Source organism: Toxotes jaculatrix, chromosome 6 (genome assembly GCF_017976425.1).
Source record: "Toxotes jaculatrix isolate fToxJac2 chromosome 6, fToxJac2.pri, whole genome shotgun sequence".
Lineage (NCBI taxonomy): Eukaryota > Metazoa > Chordata > Actinopteri > Toxotidae > Toxotes > Toxotes jaculatrix.
This window is the reverse complement of record NC_054399.1, coordinates 16,212,033-16,239,193: the sequence shown is the minus strand read 5'-3', so window position 1 is coordinate 16,239,193 and position 27,161 is coordinate 16,212,033. Positions and strand designations below refer to the sequence as shown.

The 27,161-nt window shown below is 38.5% G+C and overlaps 2 protein-coding genes across 3 annotated transcripts; both read right to left on the bottom strand.

Moving 5' to 3' along the window:
* Positions 1-6,384: 6,384 nt before the first annotated feature.
* Positions 6,385-17,646, bottom strand: arrdc2 (arrestin domain containing 2). 2 transcript variants are annotated; one of them, XM_041039760.1, is made up of 8 exons: positions 17,631-17,646; positions 11,136-11,541; positions 9,603-9,820; positions 9,399-9,501; positions 9,042-9,298; positions 8,776-8,938; positions 8,088-8,248; positions 6,385-7,769 (listed from the first exon to the last, which is right to left on the bottom strand). In XM_041039760.1, exons 2-8 carry the CDS (start codon positions 11,407-11,409, stop codon positions 7,716-7,718), a joined length of 1,230 nt encoding a protein of 409 aa, XP_040895694.1. In that variant the 5' UTR covers positions 11,410-11,541; positions 17,631-17,646; the 3' UTR covers positions 6,385-7,715. The 2 variants fall into 2 exon arrangements, with proteins under 2 accessions (XP_040895694.1, XP_040895696.1); XM_041039762.1 differs by lacking the exons at positions 11,136-11,541; positions 17,631-17,646 and adding exons at positions 16,409-16,663; positions 17,463-17,595.
* LOC121183007 lies at positions 17,645-25,624 on the bottom strand. Its single transcript, XM_041039759.1, has 9 exons — positions 25,477-25,624; positions 22,984-23,646; positions 22,679-22,788; positions 21,849-21,937; positions 21,448-21,548; positions 20,641-20,762; positions 20,209-20,398; positions 20,048-20,133; positions 17,645-19,847 (listed from the first exon to the last, which is right to left on the bottom strand). The coding sequence occupies exons 2-9, from the start codon at positions 23,495-23,497 to the stop codon at positions 19,719-19,721; spliced, it is 1,341 nt and encodes a 446-aa protein (XP_040895693.1). The 5' UTR covers positions 23,498-23,646; positions 25,477-25,624; the 3' UTR covers positions 17,645-19,718.
* Positions 25,625-27,161: the final 1,537 nt, after the last annotated feature.

Sequence of the window (27,161 nt, the reverse complement as noted above, 5' to 3'; positions counted from 1 at the left end):
GTGACTTTTTTTGGCCGAAAAAAAACGCCTTACTATACTATGACGTTTTTTATGACATTTTGAGGTCAAAAAAAATTTTGACTTTTTTTGGCCGATTTTGACGCCTTACTATACTATGACGTTTTTTATGACATTTTGAGGTCAAAAAAAATTTTGACTTTTTTTGGCCGATTTTGACGCCTTACTATACTATGACGTTTTTTATGACATTTTGAGGTAAAAAAATTTTTTGACTTTTTTTGGCCGATTTTGACGCCTTACTATACTATGACGTTTTTTATGACATTTTGAGGTCAAAAATTTTTTTGACTTTTTTTGGCCGATTTTGACGCCTTACTATACTATGACGTTTTTTATGACATTTTGAGGTCAAAAAAAATTTTGACTTTTTTTGGCCGATTTTGACGCCTTACTATACTATGACGTTTTTTATGACATTTTGAGGTCAAAACATTTTTTGACTTTTTTTGGCCGAAAAAAACACCTTACTATACTATGACGTTTTTTATGACATTTTGAGGTCAAAACATTTTTTGACTTTTTTTGGCCGAAAAAAACACCTTACTATACTATGACGTTTTTTATGACATTTTGAGGTCAAAAAATTTTTTGACTTGTTTTGGCCGATTTTGACGCCTTACTATACTATGACGTTTTTTATGACATTTTGAGGTAAAAAAAATTTTTGACTTTTTTTGGCCGATTTTGACGCCTTACTATACTATGACGTTTTTTATGACATTTTGAGGTCAAAAATTTTTTTGACTTTTTTTGGCCGAAAAAAACGCCTTACTATACTATGACGTTTTTTATGACATTTTGAGGTCAAAAAAAATTTTGACTTTTTTTGGCCGAAAAAAACGCCTTACTATACTATGACGTTTTTTATGACATTTTGAGGTCAAAAATTTTTTTGACTTGTTTTGGCCGATTTTGACGCCTTACTATACTATGACGTTTTTTATGACATTTTGAGGTCAAAAAAATTTTTGACTTTTTTTGGCCGATTTTGACGCCTTACTATACTATGACTTTTTTTATGACATTTTGAGGTCAAAACATTTTTTGACTTTTTTTGGCCGAAAAAAACGCCTTACTATACTATGACGTTTTTTATGACATTTTGAGGTCAAAACATTTTTTGACTTGTTTTGGCCGATTTTGACGCCTTACTATACTATGACGTTTTTTATGACATTTTGAGGTCAAAAAAAATTTTGACTTTTTTTGGCCGAAAAAAACGCCTTACTATACTATGACGTTTTTTATGACATTTTGAGGTCAAAAAATTTTATGACTTTTTTTGGCCGATTTTGACGCCTTACTATACTATGACGTTTTTTATGACATTTTGAGGTCAAAAAAAATTTTGACTTTTTTTGGCCGAAAAAAACGCCTTACTATACTATGACGTTTTTTATGACATTTTGAGGTCAAAAAAATTTGTGCCTTTTTTTGGCCGAAAAAAACGCCTTACTATACTATGACGTTTTTTATGACATTTTGAGGTCAAAAAAAATTTTGACTTTTTTTGGCCGAAAAAAACGCCTTACTATACTATGACGTTTTTTATGACATTTTGAGGTCAAAAAAATTTTTGTGACTTTTTTTGGCCGATTTTGACGCCTTACTATACTATGACGTTTTTTATGACATTTTGAGGTCAAAAAATTTTTTGACTTTTTTTGGCCGAAAAAAACGCCTTACTATACTATGACGTTTTTTATGACATTTTGAGGTCAAAAAAAATTTTGACTTTTTTTGGCCGAAAAAAACGCCTTACTATACTATGACGTTTTTTATGACATTTTGAGGTCAAAAAAAAGTTTGACTTATTTTGGCCGAAAAAAACGCCTTACTATACTATGACGTTTTTTATGACATTTTGAGGTCAAAAATTTTTGTGCCTTTTTTTGGCCGAAAAAAACACCTTACTATACTATGACGTTTTTTATGACATTTTGAGGTCAAAAAAATTTTTGTGACTTTTTTTGGCCGATTTTGACGCCTTACTATACTATGACGTTTTTTATGACATTTTGAGGTCAAAAAATTTTTTGACTTTTTTTGGCCGAAAAAAACGCCTTACTATACTATGACGTTTTTTATGACATTTTGAGGTAAAAAAAAATTTTGACTTTTTTTGGCCGATTTTGACGCCTTACTATACTATGACGTTTTTTATGACATTTTGAGGTCAAAAAAATTTTTTACTTTTTTTGGCCGATTTTGACGCCTTACTATACTATGACGTTTTTTATGACATTTTGAGGTCAAAAATTTTTTTGACTTTTTTTGTCCGATTTTGACGCCTTACTATACTATGACGTTTTTTATGACATTTTGAGGTCAAAAAAAATTTTGACTTTTTTTGGCCGAAAAAAACGCCTTACTATACTATGACGTTTTTTATGACATTTTGAGGTCAAAAAAAATTTTGACTTTTTTTGGCCGAAAAAAACGCCTTACTATACTATGACGTTTTTTATGACATTTTGAGGTAAAAAAAAATTTTGACTTTTTTTGGCCGATTTTGACGCCTTACTATACTATGACGTTTTTTATGACATTTTGAGGTCAAAAATTTTTTTGACTTTTTTTGGCCGATTTTGACGCCTTACTATACTATGACGTTTTTTATGACATTTTAAGGTCAAAAAAATTTTTGACTTGTTTTGGCCGAAAAAAACGCCTTACTATACTATGACGTTTTTTATGACATTTTGAGGTCAAAACATTTTTTGACTTTTTTTGGCCGAAAAAAACGCCTTACTATACTATGACGTTTTTTATGACATTTTGAGGTCAAAAATTTTTTTGACTTTTTTTGGCTGAAAAAAACGCCTTACAGCTTCATGACGTTTTTTATGACATTTTGAGGTCAAAAAAATTTTTGACTTTTTTTGGCCGATTTTGACGGCTTACTATACTATGACGTTTTTTATGACATTTTGAGGTCAAAACATTTTTTGACTTTTTTTGGCCGAAAAAAACGCCTTACTATACTATGACGTTTTTTATGACATTTTGAGGTCAAAAAATTTTTTGACTTTTTTTGGCCGAAAAAAACGCCTTACAGCTTCATGACGTTTTTTATGACATTTTGAGGTCAAAAAAATTTTTGACTTTTTTTGGCCGATTTTGACGCCTTACTATACTATGACGTTTTTTATGACATTTTGAGGTCAAAAAAATTTTTGACTTTTTTTGGCCGAAAAAAACGCCTTACTATACTATGACGTTTTTTATGACATTTTGAGGTCAAAAAAATTTGTGACTTTTTTTGGCCGAAAAAAACGCCTTACTATACTATGACGTTTTTTATGACATTTTGAGGTCAAAAAAAATTTTGACTTTTTTTGGCCGAAAAAAACGCCTTACTATACTATGACGTTTTTTATGACATTTTGAGGTCAAAAAAATTTTTGGCTTTTTTTGGCCGAAAAAAACGCCTTACTATACTATGACGTTTTTTATGACATTTTGAGGTCAAAAAAATTTTTGACTTTTTTTGGCCGAAAAAAACGCCTTACTATACTATGACGTTTTTTATGACATTTTGAGGTCAAAAAAATTTTTGACTTTTTTTGGCCGATTTTGACGCCTTACTATACTATGACGTTTTTTATGACATTTTGAGGTCAAAAAAAATTTTGACTTTTTTTGGCCGATTTTGACGCCTTACTATACTATGACGTTTTTTATGACATTTTGAGGTCAAAAAAAATTTTGACTTTTTTTGGCCGAAAAAAACGCCTTACTATACTATGACGTTTTTTATGACATTTTGAGGTCAAAAAAAATTTTGACTTTTTTTGGCCGAAAAAAACGCCTTACTATACTATGACGTTTTTTATGACATTTTGAGGTAAAAAAAAATTTTGACTTTTTTTGGCCGAAAAAAACGCCTTACTATACTATGACGTTTTTTATGACATTTTGAGGTCAAAAAATTTTTTGACTTTTTTTGGCCGAAAAAAAACGCCTTACTATACTATGATGTTTTTTATGACATTTTGAGGTCAAAAAAATGTTTGACTTTTTTTGGCCGATTTTGACGCCTTACGGCTACATGACGTTTTTTATGACATTTTGAGGTCAAAAAAATTTTTGACTTTTTTTGGCCGAAAAAAAAACGCCTTACTATACTATGACGTTTTTAATGACATTTTGAGGTCAAAACATTTTTTGACTTTTTTTGGCCGAAAAAAACACCTTACTATACTATGACGTTTTTTATGACATTTTGAGGTCAAAAACATTTTTGACTTTTTTTGGCCGATTTTGACGCCTTACTATACTATGACGTTTTTTATGACATTTTGAGGTCAAAACATTTTTTGACTTTTTTTGGCGGAAAAAAAACGCCTTACTATACTATGACGTTTTTTATGACATTTTGAGGTCAAAAATTTTTTTGACTTTTCTTGGCCGATTTTGACGCCTTACTATACTATGACGTTTTTTATGACATTTTGAGGTCAAAAAAATTTTTGACTTTTTTTGGCCGAAAAAAACGCCTTACTATACTATGACGTTTTTAATGACATTTTGAGGTCAAAACATTTTTTGACTTTTTTTGGCCGAAAAAAACACCTTACTATACTATGACGTTTTTTATGACATTTTGAGGTCAAAAAAATTTTTGACTTTTTTTGGCCGAAAAAAACACCTTACTATACTATGACGTTTTTTATGACATTTTGAGGTCAAAACATTTTTTGACTTTTTTTGGCCGAAAAAAACGCCTTACTATACTATGACGTTTTTTATGACATTTTGAGGTCAAAAAATTTTTTGACTTTTTTTGGCCGAAAAAAACGCCTTACAGCTTCATGACGTTTTTTATGACATTTTGAGGTCAAAAAATTTTTTGACTTTTTTTGGCCGATTTTGACGCCTTACTATACTATGACGTTTTTTATGACATTTTGAGGTCAAAAGATTTTTTGACTTTTTTTGGCCGATTTTGACGCCTTACTATACCATGACGTTTTTTATGACATTTTGAGGTCAAAAAAATTTTTGACTTTTTTTGGCCGAAAAAAACGCCTTACTATACTATGACGTTTTTTATGACATTTTGAGGTCAAAAATTTTTTTGACTTTTTTTGGCCGATTTTGACGCCTTACTATACTATGACGTTTTTTATGACATTTTGAGGTCTTTCTAAAATATGACTTTTTCTGGCATATTTTGACTCCTTACGGCCGTATGACATCTTTTATGACATTTTGAGGTCTTACTAAGATATAGGTTTTATTTGGCATATTTTGACACCTTACAGCTATTTTGAAGGGTTCCTCTCAAGTATCAACAGACATATGTTTGTGTACACAAGGTTAGTTGAACAGAATAATGTTTTTCAATGTATGCTACTTTATCAATGCCACTATTACCAGAGAAGCTGCTCTTCCTGGCTTTGCAAGAGGAAAGCCTGGGATCAACAACAGTTCTGTCATTTGTTTTTATTAAGGCCAGACCTAATGTTTATTTCATTACCAGGGTTTCTATTGAGTGCTCTCTTAACTGTTTGGTCTATAAAATTGCTTGTTTCGTCTGATTTACAGTTCAAAATCCAAAGGAATTCTGTTTACAATACTATAAAACAGAAATAAACAGCAAATCCTTGCACTGAAGTAGCTGGAACCTTAGAATCTCTCATAATTTGGTTTGAATAATGATCTAAATGTTTAATTGATTATCAAAATTGTTGATGATCTATTAATTGTTTTACTGCTAAATTTGGAAACAAACAATGCCCAATGTGTTTTTGCTTTATTTACAATTGTTTTTTTTTTTTTATATCTGTGTTGTTCTTTCATGTATTGTGTGATTATAAGCTTCTCCCTGAAACATTTCTCTTTCCTCAATGCTGCATTGAACAAGCTCTCTGTCCATCTACTTTAAGGTGGTTTGGTGAATAAACCCCAGAGAATTCCCTTAGTTTGGCCTTCAGCCCTGTTTACAGCTTTGTGTAACATTGTGTACAGAGTAATTCACCAGTGCTGCTTGTTTGTTACTATGTGTTACGTGTTTATAAGTGGCAAAAAATAGCAGATATACTCGTTAGAAATCCATGTAAATTCATGTAAACATAGTACAAATTGTACAAGATTTGATCCAGAAAAACTGGATTGCGCAAGTTGTCAGTATTAGAGCTGTCACAGGCGCAAGTTCTGTCTCTAATTATTGTTTTGATCCAATGAGAGTAGCCTGTTTCTCCAGTGAACCCTGCCCTTGGCAGTAATATAGTTTTGACTCACAACTGTTGAACATGATGTACCAGTCCATTGGCATGCAACATGGTAGACAGAGGTGCTAGACTCCCTAAGAAAGCTTACATACCAGTGAAGATTTGAAGGAAACACTGAATACAAACATCCATTTAAACTTATTTTTTATTATAAAAAAAACTAATACGAAACTTTGGCGATATTGTGAATCAACAATTGCATTTGTATAAAAATAAAATTGGTTTTTCAGTGTGTGCCACGGAAGTTGCACAGCTGACCCTGAAGACCAGTTTTTTGGAAGTTGAGGATAAAACATAATCCTCGAGTTAGTTTGTGGAATGTTCTTTGTCCATACATTTCAGTGGTATCTCCAGCTTGAAAGCTGAGCTGTGTGCTCTGGTTGAGCTTTGTAAAGCACCCCACAGCACTGAGGCATCTGGCTCCCATCAAAAGCTTCAGACCACATGGCTCAGGGGTCTCCATCTCCTCCTCCTCCTTTTGTTTAGCAGCTGGAAGAGCTAATCTATGAGCCTTGTGCAGCTTTATACACAAACTGCTCATCCTATTTAATAACTGCTGCTAAAATCAACAACCACAGCTATCTGACACTTCAGTTTAACACAACACTTCTCTTGGAATTCATCCACATACAATCCAACCGTTTTTGTTCTACGTTCTTTCCGAATACATTCACTTCTATTCAACTCTATGAGAGAATAACTCCCTGAAACTCTCATGCAATCTCCCACTGCAGATAATTAAGGCATACATATTTTTCCCTTTTACATAGTTACCTGCATGCATAAAATACATCTACACATACTTATTTGACTTATCTGCGCCACCGTCACATATTCAGAGACAGTATGTGCTTAAGTAACAGTAGAAATCATAACAGGCACACTGCTGTTGAGTCACACAATGCATAGCAATGTAGGTTGTTAAAGTCTACTGTGTTGCCAGGCAAAGGGGAGTTGGAAACTGAAGACAACAATTGCACTTATCAGGAGTTTTTTTCCAAACATCTGAATGTTAGTTGCAACTCCAACTCTCCAACTGACAAATATCAAGTGACCCCCTCCCCCCCTCCCCCCGAGTATGTCCCAAACTCCTTAAATCTCAAAAATCTCTTCATGTGAAGGAATCGTTGATTGGGAGGTATTTGCAGCTCACATCATCATGAGCCAAAAATCACTTGGGGAGGACAGGAACTGATGTAGAGAAGTTGCTCCCCTTTCAACAGAATAGGAAAGCGTCCACTTTATGGACTGGAAATGAAGTGGCAGCTCCTCTACTGACACCCAGTTCCTGTGAGCTCCTTCTCCTATCCTGACCTCTCTGTGGCGCTCCAGTCCCCGTCCACAACACTTGGTGGGACCAGGTGCCATTTATCAGAGAGAAGTAATCCAGGAGAAGACAAATCTCTTGATTCATTTCATTCATTTTAGTCGCTTGACTCTCAGGTAAGACTCGTTGGTTCAACACGTCATGCAGCGAGGTCTCATGTTGCAGGACTGAGGGTTGGGGTCAATCTGTAGGCAGAAAATGAAAATAATGACACATAAGCTGGCAGTTAAATAAGCAGAAAATTCTGTCTTTTTCCAAGCAAAAAATTCAGACCTATGACATTCTGCCTACATTCAGCCTACACCCACAGATATGTTTTCATGTAAATACTGTTATACAATTCAGCAGTGATCTCAAGAGTATGTTTGGCAGGGAACTGGTGCTTTAGGGATGTTTTAAAATGTATTTACACAAAAAAACCTCTGTAAGCTTTTATATGTGCCAATCAAAGAAAGTAAACCATGGGTGAGGGTGTGTATTGCTTCAAGCATTTGGTGACTCACCTCACTGTACACCGGCGGAGGTCGGAAGCGAAACTCTTGGACAAAAGCCATGAGGGGGCGCTCCAGGATCCCACTCAGGTCCTCAGCTGGCTGTGGGACCACCGTGCTGGTGCAATGCTCAGCCTCCTCCTCTGTCACCACAGAGCTGTAATCTGGAGGAGCTGCAGGGAAAGAGGCAGGATTAGTCCACTGGTCTGACTCAACAGAACAGTACAGGTCCAAACACTAAGCTGCTGAGTCATCACTGCCCTTAAAACTCTTAAAAACCCACATAACATTTACTGCCTTTCGCACTAACAAACACTGATTTGATCAAACATCTCAGCTGAATCGAAATCTTTGTTTGTTTATGCACGTTGGCATCTGACACAGTGGGATTTTGGCAGTCAGTGATCATAAAAATAAAAGAGGAAACAGGCCCAAAAACTGGTAGTTTAATATAGAAGCTACAGAAACTCTTCAAAAGCAAAACTTAATGAATTTCTTTTAGCTGGTCCTGTGAATCAAGCCTACTAGCAAGATGTGTGGCAAGAGTGCAAACATCCCAGAGCACAGGCTATGCATCATAAAAAATGGTGCAAAAGACAATTAAGAGCATTGTGTTTATTTGAAACAATCTGAGAGGCTGAAAAAAGTGAGTGAAAAAAGACCATCCTATCCTACCCTATAATCCTGTGTTTGCACTTACGCTCAGGCTGCTCAGGGATGGCCATACGCAGCCACTCCAGGTTGACGCTGTACTGGCTGCTGACGCTGGAGGTGCGGCTGCCGAAGGGATGGAGAGGGATGGTGCCTATGACCAGGGGCAGCTCCAGACACAGCTTTGATGTTCCAGGAACGTCAACACAAACCTGTTAGAGGGGAACGTGGAGAACTGTTGAATCCAGCAACAGGGGACACGGCATTCAAAATAAAAATGAATACATAAATAAAGCTGCTGTTGACTAAGCTCACCTTGAGCATATACTCCACTTTGATGATACGGCACTGCAGGATGGAGGGGCCCACAGGTGGGATTTTAATGGCACGACCGTGCCAAGTCTCCCGGCATCTGGCACCCACAATGTCACCGCACAGTGTGGCCACCACTGAGCGCTTCTGTTTCATGGTGCCGCGGGCGATGAACGTCTGTGTCTGAGTGATGTAGGCTTTGGGCACAATTGATCTGGAGGTAGAGTTGTCAAACTCCGCAAAGACAGGTATCACCTCACCTGCAGAGAGGGAAAGCATGTTAGAAATCGCAGACACTTCTAATACTGTCAACAAAAAACGCATTTATAGAAGGAGTTGTTTCAAATGGCAGATTCTTACCTGGTGTGTAGCCTTTGCGGTCAATCTTTGCTGTTACACACACCTGTCCAAAGTTGCGATACCATGTCCGTGCCATCTTATCCTTCGTTCCAGCCTGTGGTGCCTGAGAAGGATGACACGCAATGAGCAAGTGCCTAAGAAAACCTGGAAAACCATGAAGTGTGTAAATAAGCATTCCTGAAAAGTGAGGGCTGAGATGCTCACCAGTAAGGCTGGTGTGTTGATGTCAATGGGCTCGATGACTGTAAACTCCTTCTTGAGCTTCCTGACGGTGGCCCATGGCCTGTGTAGCTTAACTTTGACCCAGTATCGGATGCTGCCATGTTTCCCCTCAAAGGAGGTGACCAGTGTCTCCTCTGGTAGCTGGAAGCTGAATGGGAATTCATGTCTGCCAGCAGGAAGGACAGTCACTTCACCATTATCTGAAGGGAAGAGAAAAAAAAATACATTTATGTTATAGTTAATTCACTTGTTTCGTTCACTTCCTTTCTGGGACTAGAGGACATTTGTTTGAACAGATCTTTTAAGCATGACTTTTGCTGAAATAGAAATCTCTCTGTCTTTCTTGGCAATCACATGGCTTCTGTGCTTGCTCAGAGGGGCGGTTCTTGCTCCATTGTGCTGACTGAGAACATGTTTTCCTCAAGCTGTATTATGCAGCCCGTCTCAACAGCTCTGTTTTTTCACTCCCTTGGTTGCACAGGTCCAGGAACACGTGTTTGCGTTTAACAGACTCAATGTGTTTTGTGTCCCTTTGTTAGCTGCAAGCTCCTATTTGATTTAAGTTACAATACTGTCACTATCAAATCCTCTTAATGGGTAAAGTAGTTGCTGTGAACACTTTTTTTTTTAAGCACGCCTCAAAAAAACCCCAAAAAACAACCTTATTTATATACTAATAACTACACTGACATTACGTTTAATGTTTTTTTTTTATTGCTGGTTGTATGCAGGTTTTCAAAGACCAGTGGAGGCAGACAAACTGAACTCTGCAGGCAAATATGGTCTAAGCCCTGGTTGTGAATTTCCTGTCTGCACTTCAAACCAAAACAACTCTGAGCCGAATGAATGAAGACAGAAACCCCAGTCTCTCACACTCATATCACCAGGTAGAAAAAACAACCCAGGACTTTCTCTGAATGAAAAAAAAAAACAGTCAGATGTGCTATTTCCTTTTACAGATGTATTCACAGGAACAAATCAGTGTATAGACAGCTGTTGCTGCATGTTTTGCCCTCTTCTTATACAGTAAGGTTTATACTTGCATATCAAGTGAAGACCAACAGTAAAACTTCTCATATGACAGAAGAAATGGCCAGCAGTCCCCCCCCCCCCCCCGCAAAAAAGTCATCCTGTTTGACTTTTGTTTCATTCGTTGAGTGTTTATCAGTCAACTTTGCAGGTACGGTACAAAAAGTTTATAAATCGTGCCAAAAACAACAGATCGTCTCAGGAGAGTCCGCGTACAAAACTACAAAATGTTTGACTCCATTAGACCTTTACACAACTTAGTAAATCTCATACTAAGTCATGAAAACAACACTCTTCCCAGTTTCCAAACAAACAACTCGCCCAATGTCCCCAGGCGAATAACCCACTTGTACTATTGTTTCATTCGTTAGGCTTTTGTAAGGACGCTGGTTTTTGAGGTTTTGATCCCCTATATGTTGACCATTTCACACGTTTACAGACAGGATGTACCCTCTCCCATCACCGAGCCTATCACAGCGGACTGACCTGCCTGCAGGAGCACCTCTCTCCGGTTCAGGTACTCCACCTCGTCGCTGTAGTTCTGGGTGTACGCGGTGCTGGAGCCTGCGGACCGGGACTCGGTCCAGTGCACTTTAGCGAAACCTTCGGCATGGAGCTTCAGGGAGTCCACCTTGCTCTCCCCGGATAGTTCCAGCAACACCCGTCCGGACACGACGTCGCCGCTGCTGAACACCGGAGGACAGTCCAACTCCGGAGAGTCGAAGACGATGTCAAACTTTTTCAGCTTGTCGAAAATCATTTTTTGAAAGTTGTGCGAGTCCTCTCAAATACAAAAGTGGGTGATTCCTTTATTCTTGTTCCGTGTGCTGAAGTGAGTCTTCAGGCTGCAGATGAATTTCGTTCATTCGTTTAAAGCTCAAACTGCTGATCGCTTTCTTACGGCAGCCCTGCTTGCAGCCTTTTTATATTGCCTATGTTTGCAGCCTGAAAGCGTGGGCGGGACTTGCTGAATTTATTATGCAAGACCTCAGGAGAGGTTTGAAGGCCGGCCGATGCTGCCTTCAGTTGCTCTTGTTTGGCACCGACGTTTCAGCTCTGAAGACATAAATAAGACATATGGCTGCGTTTCACGGCTTTATTCGGTCAAGAGTTGAAGACTTGGAGTGTGAAGGTTTACAGCAAACACTGCAGCAGCTGTTTCCAATAACAAACACACTTTCAAACAGAGGGGAGGAGGTGCGACGTGTGAAATCAGTCGTGTTGTATTGGGTTGATATTGTTTAAGGCATTGTTTAAGGCATCATTACACAAAGGAAAAAATCCCCATCAGGCCAACAAAATTGTGTTGTGCTTCATTTAGTAGTCAACCTTCAGTTTTTACCTTCTTTCTGCACATTTACACGGTTGCTCTGCTGGTGTAGGATGAGACAACAGTCATAAACTTCAGAGCAAGTCTAGACAAAAACCCTCTACAAAACCACCTTGCTGTGTCAGCATTTACAAAAAATGACAACCATTATGAAAATGAAACTAAATACTGCACAATTACTGGTTCACTCCTGGTATAGGAGGCGATACCAGGTACAAAAATATCTGAACAAGTCCAGACAAAGGCTGTGAACGAAACCAACTCATGGTGTCACAGCGTTTACAAAATTGGAACGAAAATGAAACTAAAGGCACAAAGCTTCCGCAACTCCCATGACAGCCACTCGCCTGACACATTTTGACAGCTTGGGTGGCTTTTAAAATTCCCACTTCCTTAATTCTACTGATCACTTAGTTGGGCTACGTAAGTGCAGCTCTTCTTTCCAGACTGAACATGAAGGCAGCATAATAAACAGGCAGACTGGGTGTGGAGGGAGCAGAGGAAAACAGGGCCTGGTGATGATTGATGGTTACAGGTTCTTAGAAGAAAACAGGCCTACTGAGCATGCCTCAGTCTGGCAGAGATCCTCCCTGCACAGCTCAGAGGAAAACAGTTTTACTCTGGACCAAAGCTGTTTATTCCACTTGTCCTGAGTCGCTTTGAACATGCTGTTACACTGCCTGCAACACACATGGGAAACACAAAGCTATGTACAAAAGCATGCAATGTATGCACCAAATCCCCTTGTGAAAAACAACTACAGACATTGTACCTTCAATACTAAAGCCATACCACAGAGATAGCACAGGAGAACTACAAGTCACCACTCAAAGTAAACATGCTCAGCAACTGGATCACTTGCATGAATCATAGCACCCACGCAGCCTTTTAAAAACCAAAAATCCACTTCCAACACTTGCAAACAAAGCTAGTTCTGGGCAGAACTGGTGTCCTTCCAAACTCCTCTGAAATCAAATAAGCTGAAATGAAATAAACCAGACAAAGACTTAAAAGTTGGGTTACTCTCTTCATTCAGTTCAAAAGCCCTCGTACAAGAATCAAGACCGGTCTGAGAAAAACAAAGTTGTTTACTCCTTTGTTCCAGGGGATGAGGAGTTAGCTGTCCACTGCCACCAACTGGTGATGTGGAGGCAGTGTGCTCAGCTGCAGGACTACCAGCATGTTTTATAGCCTGGAGATGTGTGTGAATCTGGAGAATGTTGTAAAACTCTAGGTACATTATGCTGAAATGTGACTCTCATTTTACTCCTTGCAGGTTGGTGTAATAGTAGAAAGTGCATGGAAGTTTTCACTGCATATTACTTTCAGTATAAGCAGTTAATTTATAAAATAAATAAATAAATACGCAAGTAAGCAAGTAGGCAGGTAAGTAAGTAACAAACAAATAGTAAAACTCTTTGTATTGGGAGATATTTGGGAAGTTGTTAAATGTATTGATAAAGCCCTGGTCTGGGGTAAAACTAAAGCTTAGCATGCCACCTGCTGGTGACAAGAAGCAGCACTTGGCATCACCAGGGCCCCCTGGTCTGTGATAAGATGAACATTTGGTGCAATGCACAGAACTGTGGGCCTGATAAACAGTTGTGTTGTGCAGAAAGGAGTATGATCAGCCTAATTATGGCTAAAACAATGTTTGCCCCTGTTGCAGACTAAAGTAAATGTATTTATTCCTGAGTTCTTCTTTGTTCACCAGAGCTGCTAAGTACAAAACATAATCAAATAAATATTAGCATTGAAGCCCTACATACTTTAGAGCAGACAGGGGCTTGAGAAAGTATAATTCCTCTGTGATGATAGCAGGAGACAAGTTTGACAAGTTAACTTTAAAGGGAAAACAAACAACAAAAACTGTTTATGAAAAACTAAAACATGCATGAGATGAAAATAACACAATATTCTCAAATGAATGGAGAATAGCAGATGGCTGCAGGGTGGAGGACAGTGGGACAGAGGGGGAGCCACATGGTGTTTTCCTGGTTGCCACAGCAACGCAGACTGCATTTTTTAAACATCCCCCACCCCTTCCTCTTTCCTTCCTTTCTCCTCTGTCTTTCACCTTCTACTCATTTCTTGCTGCTGCAGTCCCAACTAAACAGAACTAAACACAACATCCCACTCGCCCACTCGCTTGTATGAGCAAACGTGGAGGGTGAATAAAACAGATTTTGTCCCTGAAAGGATTTTGGGAAGTAAATAAGAACCTAACCTCCATTCATGTAAAACATGTAACAGAATTGTTCTCTTTCATAACAACAGAAGTGCATTTAACATTTGTTCAGATTTTTAAAAAACGGCTTTATATGACTTTATACATTTTGTTCTTAATTTATACCTTAATTTTTGTTATGTTTTATATCTGTATTAACCATCTTAGAAAATCCTTAAAATACCTTATCTGCAGAGTTATATTGTGGGGACATTTGGGCATTTTCCGTGGCCATATACCATTATGTGACATCCTATTCAGCTAGTATTATGGTAGCCATCTGTAGTTAAGGCTGCATTAAGCAAACCAGTATTATGGTGGCTCCACATTGCTGAGAAAACTGCATTACTTCATGTTATTTATAGCACTCAAAATCATAAATTTGTAATTTTTGGTAATCACATCATCATATTGGGGGGTGAAAGATATGGATCTTATATCACAGTGTGATGTATGTGATTTTATACAGAGATATTGATGTATCCTGTGATTTAATACACTTTCCGTAAAATCAAGTGGGAAATTGTCAGTGGATAAAATAACAACGTCAAAAATATTTGTTTTTGGCTAATTAAGAAAGTAAATAATACTTATATACTTTATAAGAGTGATGCTTTAATTGCCATTAAAGCAATGGGCCTCATTGATTACCAACTTTGTCTACAATAATCCAGATGTTAAAGGGATAGATACAATGGCAGACCGAAATGGTAATTTATCAAATAAAAATATAAAACATAAGCCTTTTAAAGATTTTTTTGCAGCTGCTCAGGCTATGTTAACGGTTTGAAAAAAATCTATTTTAGCTCTTATTGATCTCAACTGTTGCCTCTTAATTGATGGCAACTGATAACTGGCAATCACAATTTCAGTATTTTTAAAGCTCACAATACTGGAATAATTAATGCAAAAAACTGAAAGATAATTACTAATTGAAATATTTGTTAGTTGTGGACTTAAGTACAGTATCTCAGTTAATGGGTGATGTTTTTTTGCAGTCACCTGATGAACATACAAAGCCTTCCATGTGCACCTTACCAATAGTACATACATGATGCAGCTCTTGCAGCAGTAAATAACCAGGAAATGACACTGACAGTGACATTTTAGATTCAACTACTTTGAAACTTAACAACAATAACTCGGCTTTTATCTGAGACTCTGCATCTCTTGTCCACTCATATTTACCTGTCTGACCAGACTGGGGAGTCAAACTAAATGGAGGCAACTGTTTACAGAGCATCCAATGAAACATTAACCACCACCTACAATTTATTTACTCAGCTTCTATGTCCTGTATTCTCTGCCTCTGTTTTTAAGCTGCCTGGTGCCTGCCACACCAGGAGAATTTCACACTTTACAGTGTTAAATCCTTTACAACACAGCACTCAGTAAACCAGTTGTGTTTATTTGGACTCAGCACTAATGGATTTGTGTTTAATGTTAGGATTATGTTATCTGGCAGATGTATCTGGACGAGGCAGCGTCAACTTCTCTCCCAGGTTTCCATGCAACACATTTGGCACAGGTGGCTTCATTTTGAAAACTGCAGCGACCACAAGACACAGAGGCTACCAGCTGGTACATGACAAAGCACATCAGCAATTTCACACCATATTATTCTGAGAACTTTTCATCCACCAGCTGGAATACATGCTGAAATGCAGTTACTATGTATATCACAGCAAAACTACAAACTATGTAAGTCAGCACAAATAATACAAATGCTTATCCTTATAAAGAAGTGAAGGTACCATTCTGCATTTCAGATAGCCATGTTTATTTCTAGTCACCTTTGGACTACCGTAAGCCCAGTCAGTGCATCCCAGCTGAACCTGTTGACTGGCCCTATTTGGCTCCCTTCGCAAAAAAAAAAAAAAGGCACTATTAAAAGGCATTTATTTGTTTAAAATATAACTAATTAGGTCTACGTTTAAACACTACATTTTATTTGCAAAACACAGACAAACTATATTTTTTCTAATGTTACATCATAGCATGTTTCAACAACAAATCATATGCTACATTTAAAACGTCTCTGCAGGACGGCTGGTTGCTTTTAAGAAGAAACAACCTCAAAAGATGTTGCCATAATTCAGCCAGGTTTTACTCATTGCCCAGCCACTTCGATGAATAAACACAGTGTTAACTGCATATTAACCGCTCAGGGGACTAAAACCGTCTGCAGCTCTCACCACTGACCTCGGATCAGGTGCTGTCTCTTCCTGAAGTAGGTGATCTTGGATGTGTAGTCATTATAGACGGAGTTCATGCCGCGGTTCTCCAGCCAGTGTGCTGTGGCCACCCCTCTACCCTGAACCTTCATGGAGTGCACTCTAGTGTCCCTGCGGAGCTCCAGGACCACTTGGCCAGACACTACCTCCCCTCCAGTGAAAGCTGCATCAGCTGGACCATCCAGCTCCAGCACGAAAGATTTTATAGAGCTCAGTGTCATTGCTAGGAGTGAAGACAGGAAAATAAGTACATTAAAAACCCACCTTTTGATAGGGGTTATACACACAACAAATAGCTATGTCATACGGTAATGTCAGAGCCAGAGCCAAGAGGGATAAATTATTTAAGCAAGAATCTGTTTATGCTTCCGTGGACACCAGGGGAACCCAAAACAAACAAATCATACAGGTGAAGTTCTGTAACCAATTTTTAATATAATTTTTTTGTAATGTTTCTGGATTGCTTCTAAACATCCACTGAACACGTTCTTAATTGTGGATGTTTATTCTAGGGACCTTCAGGGTGGGGTTGGGTGGTTCTGCTTAGGGTCCCTGACATGACAGGACCAGCCCTGCATATAGATAGTGATGTGTCTGTTTTTTTGTTTTCAAATACGTTTCAGAAATGTTTAATAACATATAATTAATATAGTATCACATTGTTCTCTGACACTGAACCCTCAACACTACTGAACAAAGCGGTTACTAGGTTACTAACATTTTTACATTAACATGTTTTGTTTTTTACAATATCGTGCTCTCACTTAACCAATACTTTGGCAAACTTAATAATTATTATTATTAATATAGCACGAGTACTGATTTTACTTTGAATCGGCAATTTGAAAATAATACTTTAATCGTAACTGCCTGCGCTTATGTTATGGGACTAATGAATTTTTAACGTTAAATTTATAAACGGCTTAGTGCAGGTCTCAGCCAATCAGGATTTAGAACCGGGACTACGTGTTATAAATACCAGCAGTGAACGTTGACTCGATATTTAAAGGTCTCAAACTCACCTGCGGGACAGGAGCAGCGTCGTGGTCCTCACGAATACGAAGTTTACAGAAGAAACACCGAGCTCTGTGTTCACTCAGACCGGAGGTTCAACGGAAGCCCGGCTCTTATAAACGGTGGCATGTTTAAACGCCCATAAACACAGCGGCTCTCTGTTTTACACCAATGACGAAGAGCACATGCGAGTCACGCCCGCCCACTCCACCTCGGAGGAGGAGGTGGAGGAGCAGGACGACGAGGACAGCGTGGACAGACTGAGAAACGCAGAGTAACAAGGTGTTTTTCCTGCTGCCCCTTTCAAAATTAAACTGCGTATAGTGCATTTCGGCCCTTCGTTTTTTTTTTTTTTTTATCGTTTACTGGTAGATCTCTGAACGAGCAGAGGTTCATTCAAAGAGGTAAAGACACACATAAAAGGCCTACTTGACAACAGAGGTTGTCAAGTAGGCCTTTTAAGGTACTGTGAGTCCTTCTGTTAACGAAACGGCCAGCAAGGCTTGGCAACTGCCCAGCGGCCCCAAACCCACAGTGGCCCCCAAAACCCCATGTTTACACATTTGTTAAGAATTTGCTCCACTAAAGTGCAAAATCAGCTATGACAGGGTCTGTCCTTCACCTTGTGGCCCTGGTCTTGAAGAAAGTAAATCTTGTCTTGACATGTTTGCTCAAAAATGTCTTAGACAATTATAAATTATTGCCAATTAATTTTCTGTCAACAAAATAATCGATTAATCAAGCAATAATTTCAGCTCTGGAGTACTTGTTGCTTTCTGGATGCCAGGGGCATTAATGAAGCTCACATGTACAATGGGGGTCAAGAGAGGCCCAACATAAATGCCTGACCTGCTTTTTAAACTCAAGTATTTTCTCCTTTGTTTTTATTGTTAATATAAATAGGGAAAAAAAACTAGTACAGAACATACACGTATGATGAGGTGTTTGAATTGTATGAAGAGTGAACTGTTTCACAAAGTGATTCCAAAACCATGTAAAAGAAGAATGATAACAATAAACTAACATGAAAACCAACATATAATACAGTAAACGATGTAAACTAGCCTACATTCATTGTCACATGTTGGCCCAAACTTAATCTAATGGCTCCACTGTTTGATGAATGAATTCATCAAACAGTGGAGAATTCAGTAAGAAATAAACTTTATGTCCTACTATGCTCTTATAGTTAATAGATTTGCTGAGATTCAAATTAGCAAGGTCACAGGTGTGACTGAGAAATGTGTCCTTGAGCAAGACCTGCTACCTGTTCCCTCACTAATGTAGATTGTTTCGACCAAATGACCAGGTGGGCGAAAAAAGCTATGAATTATGCTAAAATATATATAATATATATAATATATAAAATATTATTATTGAATTTTTCATATATTCCATGGTCTTGAAAGAACAATTCTGGCTTAAAATTAATCTGTATTTGGCAAGCATCGGACAAAATAAAACAACCTCTCTCGCAGCTGTACCCCATGGACCTGAATCTGGACTTGTTGGCCAGTTAGCACGCCAGTCCATACCTGGACTGCTGCTGTTTGGCCAGGTTGATGAACTCCAGATTCAGTTTATTTACATCTGCTTTCCTGCCAACTTTTTTTTTATCAGCAGAACCTGCATCTCAGGGTCAAGGCTGTGTTATTGCTACAACATAGATTGTTTTTACAGAGTTTTGTGGTCAATCATGCTTGAAGGAGGGGATGAGAAACTTTCTGCGAAACAGACGCTAACCTTCTTCTTAGCAGTTTAGCATTGACAGTATAAACAAGGTGGAAGTAGGACAGTCAAGTTTGAGGCTGCTTCCCTCACTGGCCTAAATATGACAGACGAGGCTAAGGTTTATGTTTAAGCCACCTAACTGCTAAAGCTGCACTTGCACACTGCTTCAACATTTCACACTCTGATGGCCTCTGTACTGTTCTGGGTAAAGGTTTATTTATTCATCACCCTTGGATGATTATGAGCATTCTCATGCAGTTCACTGAAAGACACACAACTCTGAGATGTGACGTGACATGTGAGGGGTACTGGTTGGATGGATGCTTGAAATTTAAAGCAATTATAAGATCTAATGAGGTGCATTTCAAAATGATTCAGGATCAGAACAGAACCACACCTCTTCTATTGGGATTTTTTTTTAAATCACACATTTTTAAGGTTGGGCTTATAGAGACCTGTTTAATTCAAGTGATTGTCACTTAAAGGGTGAGGGACAAGAACACAGGAGCCGGTGACCAAGTTGTGATTGTCTGTCACTTTAGGTCAAAATGAGAGAAGAACTGGCTGCAGCCACGGCTCTGCAGGATCAAAGGTTTGGCCGTGTAGTGTTCACTGTGGGTGGTGCTGAAGTACGGTTTGGCCAGTGGGAACCTGATGTGGCTCTATTTGATTAACAGACAACAACAAAATTTAATCATTATTATGTAAGTTTACACTGGGTAAAGACAAAAATAGTTAGAGTCATTGTAATTGCTATCACTATGACAGCAATTATTACCACCTCTGCCCTTGCTGTCTCTATTACAGCTGTTACAGTAGAGAATGTTGCCAACATTTTTGAGTTTATTTTGCGATCTCTCACCCTCTTCATTGACAGACAAGGCGTCTGTTTGCAGGCCTTCAGTGGGAGGAAGTCAGTCTTGGTGGTGCTGACGCTCGGCCCAGATTCTGCAAAGCAGATTAAACACATTTAATATCTACATGTGCCTCCCTTTAAACACACAAACAGGACCAATCCATCACCTGGTCCGCTCAGTATCTTTCCTGGCAGCTGGATGGCTGGCTTGGCCTGCTCTCTGTCCTTTTTGCCGTAGTGTTCTTTGGCTGTGGTTGTGTAGTACAGGCCTGACAGACAGGGTGGGCTGAACTGTACATGGCTTTTTGTCCTCAGGTCAGGCCCAGACACATACACCGGAGGCTCTGTGTGGTTCACCTATAGAGAGGATAGTCAGCATGACGGAAAACAACTTGATTGATTTACTGCACAGAAGTTTAACATAACAAACTCCATCAAAATCAACTCCACAGTCTGTTGGAAAATGTGTTCAAAGGTCAAAGGTCAAAAATGAACCTAAACTTTCGCTTTATAATTTATACACCAGTATGTACCAGTTTGTACCAGTAACATTATAAACACAAAAAAAAATTAGCCAAGTAGATGGTGTGTTATCTCACTTCAGAGAAGGAGATTCTGTTGGTGGTGACTGACATCCTCTCTTTGTTGCGACTGGTATCAGTGTCCCCCCTGGGTAAGGAACTGGAATTTTTGTTCCTCCTTGTCAGAACAACCGGATCTCCTGGGAAATAAAACAAATAGACTCAACCAGACAAGAGAGGTGAGAATAAAATAATAGAGTAATGTTTCACCTTTAATACTGTGTTATCTTAGTCTGATTGGTTTGAAATAAAAGTAAAATAAAAGCAACTCACTATACATAAACTGAGCATTGCACATGGACACACAGTCTAAGTCATTTGGATCATCTTGGTGAAACTCTGGATGAAACTGTAAATGTGTTTTTCTCAGTTTTACTAAGAGAGAACATGAGTGTCAGTACAAATGTGATGTACAGAAAAGAAACTGAACAAGCAGGACACATTACTCTAAAAATATATGTAACCATTTTAAAGCTGTGACCAAACAATAACATTTACATACTTGAAAAAAACATCAAGTAATTAATTGTGCAGATCAATCAACAAATATCAAAAACAAAACAAAAGGTACAGTTACTACTAAACTACTGACTCAATACAGTTTCCTCAAACATAAATAGTACAAAAGAAACATGAGTTCATTTATGCAATGGTGACTTTACTTTTGTGCTTTGCCCATGTGGAGGCTTCCTGGTGTTTGAAGGCCTTAAGGAGCTATTTAATTTACTTATGCCTAGGGCTGTTACTAAATGTGTTAAAAGTCTTCAGCATGGGAAATTTAGCATCGCATCAGGATTTTTAGTAAGCATTGCAGGAAACACTCACCCAGCTTATGATAACAAAAGGCTTCTTTGGATGTGGATGACCATGAGTCCTTAGAGAAATTTCCGAGGTTGAGCTTCGAACGCTCTTTCACCACAGGTGGACTGTATCAAACACAAAGATAATTGCATTTGTGTGTGGATAAATTCAACACCAGATAATGTAAACTTTCAAGGAGTGACAAATAGTAAGAAATTGGAAAACGTAATATTTTAGACCGCTTTAAAATGTTATTTTTGAAGCCTTTAAGACAAACTGATAAACATGGCAGGTCCACATCCATAAAAGAAATCTGAATGATGACACGGTCTCTTCTACAGTCTACTGTCTGGCATCTCTGTGTATATGCTGTAAACTGAGTCACGTGGCGGGAGTTTTCTCAGTGAAGCAGAAAAGCGGCAGACCTGCAGGCAGTGGGCTGGCGGAATGACGCAGCATGGGTTGTCTCTCTTTCTACAATCTTCACAGGATCACCCATAGACACTGAGGAGTGCTGGAGAAAGAACATAATAAAAACAGTGACAGTCACGGTCTTTTGCTGATAAGACTCATTTCATGGAAAGCATCATAAAAAGGTCAATACTGTTGCCACTCTTGTGTCCACTTAAAGCTGACAGTGCTGGTACTCAAGGCCATAGTCTGTCTTCATAGTGATAAAATGGCTTCTCCAGAACTGCTGAGTAGTTAGACAGTCAAACTACTTTTTTTTTTTTTTTTTTACAGCTTTTTAAACACTCTATCACACCAGTTTAGGGCTGTTCCTAAATCATCTCCTGTGCCATGACTGTAACCAGTAATTATAGACCATGGGTTGTAAACCTGTGAGAAACTAGAAATGCACATTGTGGGGACAAAAATAGTGTTCCACAGGATGTTCTGTTGTTGTGGATGATTGGTGTGTTTTATATTTTGATCATATGTTTTGAATGCAAAATCTTCTCATAATCAAAGCAAAAAATAACTATAGCTGTGATGGGGTAAAAAGTACAACAGTTCCCCCTGAAACATAGTGGAGAGGAGGTACTCAGTACTCAAGTAAAGTACAATGATCTCAAAACTGTATTCAAATACATCTCTGGAGTAAATGTACTTTGTTACTTTTCACCACTGTTTAGTACATTTGGACTTTTCATGCAATATTTAGGCTCAGAGTTAAACATGAACACCAGCCATGTGGTGTTCAGTTGGAATAATAATGATAGTTCATGAACAAACGTTTGTGCTGCTCTGTTACCTTTTTCTCAAGTTGAGCAGCTCTGCTCCAGGCTCCCTGGAAGGTGTTGCTGTACTGGGAGACAAAGCTGTGATGGCGCTCATCCCCTTTTATTGTGGGAAAGCCCTCTTCTATAGAGAAAGGCATAATTTTTCATTTTTATTACACTATACTTGCAGGATTCAGAGATACACCCTCACACAGATTTCTTTACTGTCATTCATTACAGGGCAATGATGTTGTAATCCTGACAATTTTTTTGAAGAGTTTATTGTTTTACTCAGAAAATGCAGTAAAATTATCAGATTGAGAATGTTGTCACTTACCCAGATGTTTAACTGTGGCTTTTACAACAGGAACACCATAGTGTGGAGTGAAGGTAGCTTTGCTGGTGCTGTCTGGAAATTTTTCCACCTGCTGGATCTTCTTGATGGCCTCTGTTAGTCGGAAGGGGGTGGGAGGCGCCTGGAAGTGCTGGGGCTTGAAATTCTGAGACTGCGTGGTGAGGAAAGTAACTTCCCTAGGGTCTGTTTGCATCTTGAAGTTGGTGTAAAGCTTGGTCCATTGCGGTGTCCGGGTTATCTGCGGCAATGGGTGATGGTGGTAGGAAACCATCGTCTCTGTCAGGCACTCCTTGATATGCCTCAAGTCCTTGTGGTCCACCTGGGCTGGGATGGGCTGATGAACAGGTTCTGCTTTCTTGAAAGAACAGGGCTGGAAGTCCTCCCGGAAACGAGTTGAATATGCATCTGGATTGTTCCTGTCCAGAAATGGGATGTTGGTAGATAGGAGGAACTCAACAGGGTGGGCTGGAATCAGGGTTTTCACCACTGCTGTCATGTTGGATACCAACAGTGTCCTCCTTGTGTTACTGTGACTCTTTGGTTAAGCTAGCCATCTTCTTCTGAAGCAGGTGAAAAATGCTACAATGCCTCACCATGGAAACCTCTTTGCTGTGGAACATGATGATGTTGATACTGTTGCTGCTCCTGCAGAGAAACAAATGCATGCCTTGGTGTCCTATTACCAGGCCAAATGCAAGGAGTGGACACACAAAACTATTCAACTGTGGCATTTAATTCCACAACAAGACAACACACAAATCATTTGCCAGGAAAAAAAACAAATATTCCTGATGATCAGATTGTCATTGGAGGATCTAAAAATGCTACTATAGACCTCCTTCTGCCTGGCTTTGCTTGTGTTAGAAAAAGTCAGCACTGGCACAAATTACACAAACTTTTAAGAACCTAGTAAATAGAGCTGAAACAATTAGTCGATTAGTTGATTAATCAATTAGCTATTAAATTAACAGTTTTTTTACTATGGATTGATCTTGTAAATGTTAAAACAATAACCAGTTTAATCAAACATGAGAGTAACTGTCAGGGACAGTCTTACTAATAAATACTGTGTGGACACACTTTCCTTTTTAAAGAATTTTATGCATTATTCAGCATTACCTTAGATAAACTAACACTATCACCTAGGCAGAGTAGCATGATTTTGGCCCTTAACGTTGGCATTTTGGTGCGCATTGCAATTATATTGAAAGCACTTTAAGTGGTTGCTGTCAAATAAAAAATATGCATGCCTGTAAATATAACCCAACAGCAAAAGAAATGCTTTGGTTAACATTGATTTTGCACAGAATATAATGTACAAATTAAATGCAATTTAACGGAAAGTTTAAATACATGCACAAATTCACACATGATGCTGTTGTGTTCATGTGTGCTCACAATGTGGCTCAAAATCACTTCTGTCAGTACAACAGCAGGTGTCAGTCAAACTTCATTTTGGATCAGCTGCTTGGATCAGCTGTTCATTACAGAAATTTACTGCATCTCCTATACACATCATCTTAGGTACTCGAAAATCAAAATGAGACTTAACCATAGACTGTATAAGACATGGACGTAGCACCCGTGACGTCACCCATTGGTTTCGGGGAGTTGATTTTGTGACCAAACCATGGGCATTTGAGCTGCGCCATCTTGGAGTTTAGTGGGAATGTACTTTCCATATTTGGCGGAGAGGCGGTTACTCTATGGGTCAGCCGGCCGAGAACCCGGCCACTTAGCTCGGAGCAACCGAGCTAGCCTAAGGCTAATCAGCCAGGCTAACAAGCTAAGCGGCAGCTACACGCAGCTACATCCACTACACGACAGTCCCCGGGTCCGACCCGACTAGCTCGACCTCGTACGACCGCGACACAGAGCATACAACAGAGATCATAATGTTGCTGCTGTGTTTTAAACATGACTGTTTCAGATAGAGAGGTTTTAGATGGAGCTGCAGGGTTTGGTGGAGATGTGGGGGGGAAATTTATTTCTAGCCTGTTATTTAACTGTGAAACAATCATTATTTCATATTGACAAATATATTAAAACGTTATATGTATAACCTATATTAAACATTATTATTAATGATAACATCAAAATAATGATAATAATATATTAAAATGTTTAATATTTAATATTTACCGGTTTTCACCGCTGTCTCCATACACTATCCACTAACAAATACAGCAGCACACATACAGCAGCAGCCGCTTACTGACGGAGCTGCTCTGTCCATGAAATGTCGGACTTTTTAAACAGAAAAATGAGAAATTGTAGCCTAGTATTCCCACAATAAACGGACTCTGAGAGCACGGAACACACCGCAACAGCGTTCCTAACATTAGCTGCTCCGGTCCTCTATCTGTTTCAGCAGCGACCATAAATCGGCAATGAAGTCACAAGCTAGCGGCACGATATGCTAATACATGCTAATTAGAGCAAACATCCAGGTAAAATACTGAGAAATTTACTTACCGAAAAAACTGCAACACAGACTCCTTCGACGGTCGGTTACTACAGTCTACACTACAACAAGCCATATTGTCACAAAAACCTATCCGAACATTGGCAAACAAACACGGACACTGCAGCCCCCATCAGCCGCTCGAGGTAGCCAGAGGCCTCTGGATGTAGCCGCCTAGCCCAGCCGATGCTTTAGCAAAGAGCTAACTGCCAGTTCCTGTCTATGGGGCTGTCACTCAACGTAACCACGCCCCAATTTATGTAAGAATTTTAAGCCTAAATAACACTAAAACGGTTGTGGGACCCCCCCACAGTGTTCACGGAGGTAGAAACTATCAATAGAGACCAAAAACAAAAAATGCACCAGGCTGTAAATATGTTTTTTTAGGCTGTAAAGTTGGCCTTTTAACATGGTGGTCAATGGAGAGCCAGCCCCAAGCGGCAGCTGAGGAACTGCAGCTTTTTGAACGCGGAAGTGATCCTGACTGTTGAAACCTTTTTTTTTTTTTTGAGTAACTTTAATATCAAATGTACAAACATATTAGCAAGGAACATTGCACATTACAAGATAACAGACAAGCGTTGAAAGAGCATCCGTAGAAAAAGAAACAAAAAACAAAAAGAAAAAAGAAAAAGGACCGGGGGGTGCTAAGGGCTTTCATTAAGGTTGAGTTCCTCTACTAATCCACATAGTTTCACTGCATTCTTCTTCTCCATACATTTTAATGATTTAAAATATTGACGTAGCTCTTTATGAAAGACATAAAAATTGGGTTTGGATTTCAAATATTTATTTTTATGAATAAAAAATTTACCGAGAATGATAAATACATTAATAGCTAGATCATGGGACGGTTCTTTTACAGATATACCATATAAAATATTTTCTTTTTTTTAGAGTAGGGAAACAGGGTAGTTTAGGGAACAGCCAATCATACAAATCTTCCCAGAAGGCACTAGCAAATTTACAATTATAAAATAAATGTTCAGTTGTTTCTATATCCTCATCACAAAAGCAGCAGTTGTTGTGGCCTAAATTAAAGCGAATTCTTTAAAACTCAGAAGAGGGGTATACTCCATTAAGAATTTTAAAGTGAACTTCCTTCGCTTTTGGTGCAATGGGAAACTTGAAGAATTTGGACCTCAGACTTTGAACTTCTTTCTTACAGAAGAATTGCAAAATTGATATTCTGTTTGATGAAAATGGGTACAACTCTTTAACAAAGGTTTGTTGGATTGTGATATTAGATAGTTTAGGATTGGTGATGTTGTGACTGCTGAAACCTACAACTGCCCCCTTGGACTTAACACCCTCTCTCAGTCTCTGCATTGTTTTTCAAGTAGGGCTGTTTCATTCAGTGAGTTGTCAGCTTTTAAAGTGAATCACACTGCTCGCTGTCGCCCTCCTCTGTCTATTATGCGGAATAAAATTTTGGAATAACCATGCTGTTTTATACAGTCTATGAAAAAAAACAAAACTGTACTGCCACAGGTGCTTTTGCTGAATCACATGCAAAAGTGCATGGTTCCTCTCATCCATTTGTCATAAGTGGTATGTAATAATATCATAAAATTCTAACTTACAACGGCTCTCCTAGTCTCCAGATCTTTTACTTAAGCAAACTACTAATACCACTGTGCAGAAAAGGAAGGAAAAGGAAGAGTGGACGTAGTGCAAATACTGCTTGTACATATAT